General features: G+C 37.1%; 1 protein-coding gene across 1 annotated transcript; it reads left to right on the top strand.

Annotated features, from left to right (window-relative positions):
* The first annotated feature begins 3,631 nt into the window (after window positions 1–3,631).
* Window positions 3,632–11,865, top strand: LOC131651636 (cullin-3A-like). The gene is made up of 2 exons (XM_058921304.1): window positions 3,632–3,747; window positions 9,808–11,865. Exons 1-2 carry the CDS (start codon window positions 3,644–3,646, stop codon window positions 11,840–11,842), a joined length of 2,139 nt encoding a protein of 712 aa, XP_058777287.1. The 5' UTR covers window positions 3,632–3,643; the 3' UTR covers window positions 11,843–11,865.
* The last annotated feature ends 512 nt before the right edge of the window (window positions 11,866–12,377 follow it).

The following is a 12,377-nucleotide window of genomic DNA, read 5'->3' on the forward strand; positions in this document are numbered from 1 at the left end:
ATAAAAATGAGCTATTGTTCTTTGAATTATTTAAATATATAGAAAATAAAATTATTGACTCAACGCCCAAAACGGCACCCAAAACAGACTTACGGTTCAAAAGATATGAATTTTTGAAAATAATTATTTTTCACAAAAGCTATAGCGTAACAGGTTACAGAAAAAGCGTAACGGTTTACGAAAAAAAAATTTTCAAAAACAGCTTTAGTGTAACCGGTTACAAGGAAACCGTAACCGATTACTCTTGACGTAACTCTATTCATTATTAATTTTACGTGACCGTAACCGGTTACGCATGACGTAACTATATTCGTTATTATTTTTACGTGACCGTAACTGGTTGCGAACGACACCGTAACCGGTTACGAATTCGTAACCAGCCCCAAAACCTCATTTTTCACAACCGTAACCGGTTACAAGCCCAACCGTAACCGGTTACACCAACCTGCAACAGAAAAAAAGCACTTTTGACAACAACTTATTTTCCCCAAACACAACCCAATTGAATCTTTACGACTGTACACGAAAAACAGAACCGATTTACTGGTAATACATGTTATATCATAAATCAAACAACACATCCAACATCATCAAACATCACAAACATGTAATTATACATAATCTTCAAAATTGAACTAAAATTTCAAAACCCCAACCTAGAACACATTTCTCTACCGAATCAATAGCATACAAAATCTCAGTCCTAACGTCTACAACCCGATAATAGAGGTTAATCGAAAGAGTCCCCCCTTACCTTAGCCAATTCTTGAGATCTCTTCCTTGTTGACTCTTCTCCTCCTCTTCTCTTTACGTGTTCAGCTTCTCCCAATTTCTCTTGTGTTTCTATTTTTCCCAAAACTCTTGTTTTATGAAAACATAACATAACTTTAGTAAGGCCTTAGTTTTGACACCCTCCCTCTTACTAACTACAACACTGGGCCATTACTCATTATTCTATAATTTCTTTAATTCCATTTTAAAATACCGAATTTCTAAATAATTAATTTAAACTCCAATTAAATTAATAATAGAAAATATGGGTTGTTACATCATCGGTGGTGTAAATCAGCAGGTAAAGGACCTCAGAAAGATAAGGGTTTTCCCTCAAGTTGGAAAGGGATTAATACCTGAGATTGCTAGATTTTCGCTTTCTCGTCTGAAAAGGGTGACTCTGGGACGTAGGGTTTACCGTTAACATGGCGGATTTAATAAGCTTTGGTCGGAGCAGTTTGTTGTTGAGTACTTGCCATTGATGAGTGAAGAAGTGTGTTTCTGAGTTTGAGAAAGGTAAAGGTATTGGAAGAAAATGAGAGTAGTAGGAGACGAAAAGAAAAACAATTGTTCTTGAAGCTAGGCTATTTATAGCCAGTACGTTGTGGGGAAAAGAAGTGGGAAAGTTTGTTTTTCCCAAAGGCCAGATCGTGTCAAAACAAAGGACACGTGTAGCTAGATGGATGCGGCAGCGTGAGGGTCCACCGCTGCCATAAAAAGGCCATCATGACACATTTAATGGATCCGTGTGTCGAGGCAGAAAAGCGTGATAAAAGGTCATGATTGCATGACGTCACGGAAAAGATGGAACAGTAGCTCCACTTTATGAGGTAGTGGGAATGTTTGGGTCGAAATAGAAGTTTTCATAGATGCCATTATCTAATAAATCGACAAACTAAAATTCGAAAATGGCATCTCTAGGGGCATTTTGTTACCCTAAAAATTCTTAAGATATAAAAGGGCACGTGTTCCCAGCTGATAGTCTTAAGAATTAAAGAAAAGTTCCTACGAGTGAGGGTTTACGTGGAAGAAAATGCATAGAAGAGTCGAAGTAAATGTGTGTCGAAAGGATATACCAGTCGAATTAGCCACAATTCGTCGACCACAAAGGTTTTCCACACTTAGGAAAATTATCATATTTCATCCTTGACAGATGTAAGCGTCGAAGCCAGGAGCGGTTAGCTTTCAGAAAATCAAAGGCGGGAAGTTTCAAATTTTAAATATCATAGGCAGTTATTTTACAAGATCGTGTGTTGTAAGCGCCAAACGCACAGAAAGATCTCATGAGACAGTTGCTTCAAGCTTTGATTCCAGCCATAGATTACTATGGGCAGTTATCTTTGTAAAATATTATAAATAGGTCATTCTGATGTAAAATAAGTGTGTTCGCTGGTACATTCAAACTACTTGCTGAAACTCTGCCAAATTTCTGACTTCAAGAAAAAAAAGTTGCTAAGTGTCTTGATGTACGTGAATCACCATTCTTATTTCAATGCAAAGTCTTTATGTTTTGATTGTGTATTTTGAAGCTTTTACTTACATTTTACTCATTGATCAACATTCGTTCTATATTTTCATGTTCACAAAAGAGTCAGTTACTCCTTATTTCGTGTAGAACAAAATCTGGATTCAATACCTCCTGTCAGTCACGAGTCACCATAGTAGGTCGGGGTCAGAATATCCAGATTTGTTGAGTTATTACGTTTAGGTTTGTTCCCGTCGTTCACGAGTTACCTGTCGATCGAACCTAATACGTCATGTGGAAAGTCGTTGTACTTGTTCCTTCAGTCTTAAAAAATTGTTTTTTAGGCTAACATCATCGACAGAACTAGTCAAATTCAAAACCTTAGAACTTGTCTCGAGATTAACTGGTTGATCTTGTAAGTAACCCTTAGTTTAAGGCTTTGGGAAGACCAGCGGTTGTTTACCAATTTCCACAGTAAACACCTGCAAGACACTTCAATGCCAAAGTGAGGTTCAGAGTGAGAAAGCAAGTATGTAAAATGGAAGTGAATGATTACTTGGCCCTCTTGTGAAATAGGGTATTTATAGCCCCCAGCGTTGGGCCAAGATCTGCTGTTTTGGGCTGGATCATGGAGGGCCAAAATAGGAGACTCTCAAAACCCTACGTGGTAGGGTAGAGCTAGCATGTGACTCCCATTCTAGATGGACTGCCCGTAGAGTTTGGATGAGGAAGATCCAATTTTTTGGTGGACAGTTGACGACGTGCTCTACGTGAAGCACGTGACTGTGACACTCCCAACGGTTATGAGCAAGTGAATATTCCGTTGGGCCTTCATGTTGACTTTCTTGGATTGGGCCTTACACGACGCTGGGCCCATCATAGGCCCACTCCAAAACACATTTTTATATATTTCTTCAGAAAAAGTAATTTTATATTAATTTGTGCGAAGCTTTGTATTTTTCCTCCTTCAAATATAGTAGTTGCTATTTTTATAAGAATAAATGAATATTGCTGTGTTTTTTGGTACATGAATCCTGCTATTTACAATATTTTACTTAAAATACGTGATTATATTCTTTTTATTTTTTATTTTTTTCCTTTTATTTTTATTTACTATTTATTTTTTAATTATTCTTTACCATTTATATTTCTTTAACAGAATACCATACTCGTCAAATTACTAATAAAGACAACTATATACATTTTAAATTAAACTTTATAAGGTATTTAAATCATACCATACCATAAATTAAAAATATTTCCATTTCCCATTTCTACCTCTCTGTGCATATCCGTTGAACCAAACCGAACTTCATAAGTATAAAACCCGCTGAAGGCTGAACTTCATTCAACTGCAAACCGTTAAACCAAAGAAAAAACGAAGCAACGTGGAAGCAGAGAGTTATCATGGATCCGAGATATGCTGATCATACTTGGAACGTTCTGGAACATGCAATTCATGAGATATATAATCAGAACGCTAGTACTCTCAGTTTTGAAGAGCTTTACAGGTTCTTTTTTTTCTCTTCATGATTTTGCTTACTGTTGTTGATTCTTAGAAAACTTTGTTTTATTTGTTGTTGTTATTATTATCATGATGATTGATTTTGATTATGATTTTGCATTCTTAGGGGATGTTTGGAAGAGCTTATTTGCTTATCTTATGCCTTAAGTACTTACTTGCATAAATATTTGGACGAAATTACGAAAACGATTTTGATTAGTTCCTCCAAATCCCTTATTGTCATAAGCTGTTTTCGGACTACATGCTTGTTTGGATTAACTTAGTGGAGCTTATCTATTGGCATAAGTTTTGTGAAACTGTTTGGTAGTCTGTGTCAATAATTCTTGGCTTGATACTTTTCTCATTATTATTTCTCGTATATATAAAGGTTACAGGGCTATATCGGTAATTACACTAAATAAATACATTTAAACTAATTCCTATTCACATCCCCCCTCAAATTGATGCTGCTTGTCAATGAGCATCAATTTGCTAACAAGAAACTGATGACGTGGACGCGGAACAGCCTTGGTAAGAATATCTGCAATCTGCAACTGAGTACTGACATGAGGAAGTGATATTATTCTGTCATCATAAGCGTCACGGATTGAGTGACAATCAACTTCAATATGTTTGGTGCGTTCATGAAAAACAGGATTCGCAACAATTTGGATGACACTTGTATTGTCAGCATAAAGTGAAGTTGGCTCTATTTGAGGAAATCCAAGTTCAGCCAAAAGACCACGAAGCCAAATTATTTCAGAACAAGCAGCAGACATGGCACAATACTCAGATTCAGTAGAAGATTTAGAGACTCTCGCTTGTTTCTTACTTTTCCATGAGATCAATGAAGAGCCAAGAAACATGCACCAACCAGTGACAGATCGTCGAGTATCAGGGCACCCTGCCCAATCGGCATCACTATAAGCACTCAATTTAAGAGGAACGCCAGTAGGAAAGAATAAACCACGATGAGAGCTTCCCTTCAAGTAACGAATTATACGTCGAACTGCTGCCAGGTGTAGGTGGCGAGGAGAGTGCATGAATTGACTTACTTGTTGAACAGCAAATGATATGTCAGGGCGAGTAATAGTCAAGTAATTAAGGCTACCCACGAGTTGACGATACAATAAAGGATCATGCAACAGATCACCATCATCACGATGATATTTAACATTAACCTCAAGAGGAGTATCTACTGGATTAGCCGATTGCAGACCAGCCATAGAAATTAAATCTGTGGCATACTTGTGTTGATGGAGGAATATGCCCTTGGATGTAGAATGAACCTCAAGACCAAGAAAATAATGCAAATTACCAAGATCTTTCATATGAAACGCTGCTTGTAACTGCTGTTTAAGGCTTTAAATGGAAGCATGATCAGAACCAGTAATAATCATATCATCAACATACAGAAGAAGTAGGACAATTCCAGTAGATGTTCTATGAATAAATAGAGAAGAATCGTACTGACTCTGAGTAAAGGAAAACCCAAGTAGAGTGGAGCGAAATTTTTCATACCATGCTCTAGGCGCTTGTTTCAAACCGTATAAGGAGCGCTTGAGCTTGCATACACCCTTAGATGACGGAAATAAACCTTGAGGAGGAGTCATATAAATATCTTCCGCCAGGTCACCATGAAGAAAAGCATTTTTCACATCTAATTGATGAAGAGTCCACCCGTTAGAAGCAGCTATAGAGAGTACCGTACGGACAGATGTCATTTTGGCAACCGGTGCAAATGTCTCATCATAATCAATTCCATATTCCTGCTTGTTTCCTAAGGCAACCAAGCGAGCCTTGAAACGGTTAAGGGACCCATCAGAATTCAATTTCACAGAATACACCGATTTGCAGCCAATGGGTTTAACATCAGGAGGACAGGAGACAATATCCCATGTGAAATTCTCTTGAAGAGCTTGAAGTTCCTCATTCATTGCTTTTATCCAACGTACATCTTTAACAGCCTGTGAATAGCAAGTAGGAATAGATATGCTAGAGAGTGTGGCAGTCAGAGAAGTATGTGAGGAATCATACCTGTCTGGTGAATATCTATCTGGTGCTCTAGATATTCGACCAGAACGTCGTGGTTCAACCATTACAGGATCAGGTGGCGGTTCAGCGTCGGGAAGGGGTGTGGGAACCTGCTGTTTGTGTTTTCTGACATATACATGACCTGGTTTATAGCGTTCTATATATTGATGCATAATAGAAAACTTAGGAAGAGTAACAATATCATTCATGACAGGAGAAACACATGGAAACATAAACTGATTATCAAAAAATGTCACATTCCTAGAAATACGAAAACGATGGTTAGTGACATCATAACACACAAATCCCTTATGAGAGTGACTATACCCCATAAACGCACATTGAACAGACTGCGCTCCAAACTTATGCCTTTCAAATGGAGGTAAGTGAACAAAACAAACACATCCAAAGGTATGTAAATCATTATAATTAGGCTGAATTTTAAAAAGACGAAAAAAGGGAGAATCGAGATCAATAGCCGTAGAAGGAAGACGATTGATCAAGAAGACAGCTGTGGAAAGAGCCTCCACCCAAAATCGGGGTGGTACAGAAGCTTGAAGAAGTAAAGTGCGGGTCACATCAAGCAAATGACGATTCTTGCGTTCTGCCATCCCATTTTGTTGGGGGGTATTGGGACAAGATCGTTGAGACAAAATGCCTTTTTGTTGAAGAAATTCTTGAAACTCACGAGACATGTACTCACCACCAGAATCACAGCGAAAAATTTTAACACTTTCATGAAATTGAGTTTCAACATATGTCAGAAATTTCTTAAACATAGAAAACACTTCAGATTTAGACCGAAGAAAATATATCCAAGTAAAACGACTATAATCATCAATAAATGTGACAAAATATTTATAGCGAGCATGAGAAACTACAGGAGACATACATCACTATGAATCAGTTCAAAACAAGAGGAAGCCCGATAAGCACCAGACGGAAAAGGAAGTGTTTTACTTTTAGCTAATTTGCAAACAGAACATGAAAGAGAGGCATTAGAAACAACACTTTTATTTCCCAATAAACCATTTTTAAATAAATGAGATAAAACAGCAGAGTTAGGATGACCCAATTTTCTATGCCAATCCTCATAAGAATTCAAGACATTTTTACAAACAAGAGATAAATGACTAGAAATAAACTGAAGTGGAAACAGTCTTCCCACTTTAGGCCCCTTCGCAACCACCTTCCCCGACACCTGTTCCTGCACAAGGCAACCATCACGAGAAAAATTTACATTACAATTATTATCAACCAATTGACCAACAGATAATAAATTGGAAGCAAGTCCAGGTGCTACAAACACATCCCGAAAATCAGAGTTGAGGTCACCAACATTCGTGATAGAGAGAGCATTACCATCCGCAATTTGAAGTTTCTGATTACCATGGTAAGAATGTAAATTGTGCAAGTATTCAGAAGAGGCGGTCATGTGATTGGATGCACCAGAATCAAGAAACCACGGGCGGGAAACATTCGAAGACTTACCCTGAATTCCCAAGGTTGATAGAGCGGAAAGTACCATCTGTTGGATTATTTCAGGTTGGAGAGCACCACCATTAGATGGATTGGTGATGGAAGGACCAACTGCAGAGCTTGTACTAGCAGAAAATGCTTGCACCGAACGTTGTGTTGATCGTGGAGGACGGGTGGGACAATCAGAGATAATATGGCCCCGCTTCTTGCAATAATTACAAAACTATTTACTGCAACTCTGAGCAAAATGTCCAAATTGTTTGCAAGAGAAACATTGGACATGTCGAATATCACGACCTTTACCTCTACTATGAGGAGCATATGCAAACATAGCAGACTCAGAAATGACAACATCACGAGACATGGATCCTTGAGTAGCAAGACGCTGTTCCTCTCTGAGAAGTTCACCGACACATGTATCTAAAGAAGGAACGGGATTCCTATTCAACAAGGCACCTCTGACAACCTCAAATTCTGCACGAAGCTTCATGAGAAATTGATTTCGCCTACTAGTATTGTAGACCTCTTGGACATCCGCGAGAGAACTTTTGGGAACATCAACATGTATAATTGCAGAGTGTTCTGTCCACAAATTCAAAAAACCAGAATAATATTCTTGAACAGACAGATTGCCTTGTTTGTAATTGGCAATGTCTAGCTCCAACTGAAAACGTTTGGCCGCATTGTCTAGGTTATAGATACGCTTCAAGTAGTTCCACATTTCTTGGGCAGTGGAAAAAGATCGCAAATTATTAATCATGTGAGGATCAATAGTACCAAGAATCCAAGTGATAATCTGAGCATCTTCTATTTCCCATGCATCTAAGTCAGTTGTCTCTAACGGTGCCAATGAGACATCGTCCAAGTGACTCCATAATCCTTTCCCTTTGACATACATCCGAAACTGAAATTCCCAAACAAGATAATTCTTTCCGGTAAAACGAACACAAATATGATTTATCTCTTCTTCGGAAGCCATAATATCAGAGATGACTTAAGAACAATTTTGTTAACGTAACAATTTTGTTAACGTGAAACAAGAAACACCAACGGAACACTGAAGAAAATACTTGCCGACACCAAATCAACACCCCAATTCAGGATACTCGCCGACACCAAGTTAAAACCCTAATTCAGAATAATTGCCGACACAGAGTCAAAACTCTAATTCAGAATAATTGCCGACACAGAGTCAAAACCCTAATTCAGAATAATTGCCGACACAGAGTCAAAACCCTAATTCAGAATATTTGCCGACACCGATACGATAACACGATCAAAGCAAACACGATTTGTAAGCACCCGAGATTAAAATTGCAATCTTGGAAGAGATTACCGAGAACCGAGATGATTTCAAGTACCGAGAAACGAGATCTACCGAGACGATTTCAAGAGCGACCCAGTGGGGTGTCGCTGAATAAAGGCAAGATTAACCTAAAACTCACAGGTTTGATCGAAAACCTACTGATACCATGTCAATAATTCTTGGCTTGATACTTTTCTCATTATTATTTCTCGTATATATAAAGGTTACAGGGCTATATCGGTAATTACACTAAATAAATACATTTAAACTAATTCCTATTCACAGTCTGAACCAAAACGGCTTATGACATATTTCTTAAACTTTTTTGAGTTTCTTTTTCATAACTTTTCCAAAATAGCTTACGAAAATAACTTGGAATATATATTAAAACAGTTTAAGTTTATTTTATCGAATGTTATAAAAAAAGCTTATGCAAGTGTATTCGTAAACGTTTATTTTGATAAGCACTTGAGCTATAAGTTGTTTATCCAAACAGTAGAGTTTACCCTTCCTCTTTGATTAAAGAATTAGGTTCACTTATTATTTTTTTTTTTAAAAAGTGTCACTTATATTGCCATAAGCTGCTTTCAGATTATGATGACTTTGTAAAACACCCATTTTCTTGCTTGGAGTGATTCCTTTTGTAGCATGCCATCCTTGTGTGAAGGCTGTAGGCTTCAAAAAAGGAAATACAGATCTATTAGATTTATGTGATGTTTTATCCTTCTAACATCTGAATAATCTCATTATTTCACTTATTAATTACAAGTGACTTGGTTATAACCTAGGTTTGAAATAGAGATCTATTAGATTCATGTGATGTTTTATGCTTTTTCTCCCTTTATAAACATTTCAATGTAAATGTAGTCATATAAACAAATATTGTCTACCTAAAGTTACCTAGTGTTGTCAAATAGCGGGGATAGCGGCTCTATAGCATAGAGGATTTCACTAAGAAAACCACGACACTGTCCTAGTTTTGCTATTAGGGTAATACTGGCTGCTATTCCAGTTTATGCTAGCTGATGTAGATACTTGTTAGACTTTGTGGCCTACTTTCATTACTGTCCTCTCTTTGAATTAATAGTTTATAAATCTGAAATAATGAATTGCTTTTGCAAATAAGATGATCTTGCTTTACAAATTTTCCTACTGACATGTGCACATCAAATAGATATTGTACTTTATCCTCTTTATTTTGGGTATTTTATCATCTAATATTTTATTGTCTTTATTTTGTGGATTTAGGAATGCTTACAATATGGTTCTTCACAAATTTGGTGAGAAGCTATACAATGGGTTGGTTGCCACCATGACTTATCATCTCAAAGAGATAGCCAGATCTATTGAAGCCATTCAAGGAATTTCCTTTCTGGAAGAACTCAACAGAAAATGGATTGATCATAATAAGGCGTTAGAAATGATTAGAGACATTCTGATGTACATGGACAGGACTTATACCACAATTACCCGGAAGCCCAGAGTTTATGCACTTGGCCTGAACCTGTGGAGAGAAAATGTTATTCATTCAAACCAGATAAGGACTCGACTGTTGAGTATGCTTTTGGATTTAGTATACAGTGAGCGTCTTGGGGATGTTGTTAATAGAGGACTGATAAGGAATATAACAATGATGCTGATGGATTTAGGTCCTGTTTATAGACAAGAATTTGAGACTCATTTTCTGCGAGTTTCAGCTGAATTCTACAGCTTTGAATCCCAGAAATATATTGAGTGTTGTGATTGCGGGGATTATCTCAAGAAAGCTGAGAGGCGCCTGGATGAGGAAATGGATAGAGTGAACCATTACTTGGACCCGAGGACTGAAAGAAAGATTACTAATGTGGTGGAGAAGGAGATGATTGAAAATCACATGCTGAGATTAATCCACATGGAAAACTCTGGCTTAGTTAACATGCTTTGTGATGATAAATATGAAGATTTGGGGAGAATGTATAACTTGTTCGGTCGTGTTAATGATGGTCTCCCGAATATAATTGAAGTGATGATTTCACACATGAGAGAATCCGGTAAACAGCTTGTGACTGATCCAGAAAGGTTGAAGGATCCTGTTGAATTTGTGCAGAGGCTCTTGGATGAGAAAGATAAATACGACAAGATTTTAAACATAGCATTTAGTAATGACAAGTTGTTCCGAGATGCTTTGAATTTATCATTTAAATATTTCATTAACTTGAACCCCCGTTCTCCAGAGCTCATTTCACTATTTGTAGATGATAAGTTTCGGAAGGGTCTAAAGGGACTTAGCGAGGGTGATATAGAGGTTACTCTTGACAAAGTGATGATCCTATTCCGGTACTTGGATGAAAAAGATGTGTTTGAGAAGTATTACAAACAGCATCTGGCAAAGAGACTTTTGTCTGGAAAAACAGTTTCTAATGATGCTGAGAGGAGTTTCATAGTCAAGCTCAAAACAGAATGTGGATTCCAATTTTCCTCAAAATTAGAGGGCATGTTTACTGACATGAAAACCAGTTTAGACACAATGCAAGGCTTTTATGCCCGCCACCCTGAGTTAGGTGATGGTCCTACACTTACTGTGCAGATTCTAACGACAGGGTCTTGGCCATCTCTTGCTAGTGTGGCATGTAACCTTCCGGTGGAAATGTTGGAGCTTTTTAAGAAATTTGAGTCATATTACCTCGGCATTCATACTGGCAGGAGGTTGACATGGCAAACTAATATGGGCACAGCAGACTTAAAAGCTACTTTCGGGAAAGGTCAGAGACACGAGTTAAATGTCTCCACCTATCAAATGTGTGTTCTCATGCTTTTTAACGATGCTGATAGATTAAGCTACAAGGAAATTGAGCAGGCAACTGAGATTCCAGCTTCAGATTTGAAGAGGTGTCTGCAATCTTTGGCTTTGGTTAAGGGAAGAAATGTCCTTAGGAAAGAGCCTATGACTAAAGATGTCAGTGAGGATGATGCATTCTTTTTTAATGACAACTTCAGTAGCAAACTGTATAAGGTAAAAATAGGAACTGTAGTTGCAACAAAGGAATCGGAACCAGAGAAACTGGAAACTCGACAAAAAGTACAAGAGGACCGGAAGTTGCAAATTGATTCAGTAATAGTAAGGATTATGAAAGCTAGGAAGCAGCTTGATCATAACAATCTTATAGCTGAGGTCACAAAGCTGTTACAGCCGCGATTCCTCGCAAATCTAACCGATGTGAAGAAACGGATCGAGTCTCTTATTGAGAGGGAGTTTATGGAGAGAGATAATAGAGACAGAAAACTGTATAGGTATCTTGCATAGAATTGAATTAGCTTGTTTGTTTCGGGGAGGTAAAATACAAATGTTTTATCTTGTGAAAATGATAAATACAAATGTTTTATCTTGTGAACATGATGAAAAATGACGTTTTAACCGATCCATTGTTCTATCGAAAAATATCTATACAATTGAATATAATTTTTCATCCATTTAATATTTTTATCAGCTAATTTAAGTAGTTATATATTAAAGTTTATAATTCATAATTGTTTTCTTTTCACTTTAATCTTGTTATCCTAAATAAATTAAAATTAATTTTTTTTTTGTCATTTTATAACTTGATAAGTTGGTATAATAACTAATTTTACTACTAATTTTACGAAACACTGCAAATTCAATAATTCAATAAATCGTTTATTTTCTATTAGACATCAATTAGTTTATAAGATATCAACTAAAATTTTAACTGCTCTCCGCTAGCAGGGCCGGTCCCGAGTTTTTAGAGGCCCAGGGCAAAGAAAAAAATGGACCCTTGATAATAAATTGATTTATTACTCGCCTTCGAAATGAAAAAGAA

This window comes from Vicia villosa, linkage group LG2 (assembly GCF_029867415.1).
Source record: "Vicia villosa cultivar HV-30 ecotype Madison, WI linkage group LG2, Vvil1.0, whole genome shotgun sequence".
Lineage (NCBI taxonomy): Eukaryota > Viridiplantae > Streptophyta > Magnoliopsida > Fabales > Fabaceae > Vicia > Vicia villosa.

Coding starts and splice junctions, on each gene's coding strand:
- LOC131651636 (XM_058921304.1), top strand. CDS start 3,644: ATGGATCCGAGATATGCTGATCATACTTGGAACGTTCTGGAACATGCA. Junction 3,748..9,807: donor AGTTTTGAAGAGCTTTACAG/GTTCTTTTTTTT, acceptor TTGTGGATTTAG/GAATGCTTACAATATGGTTC.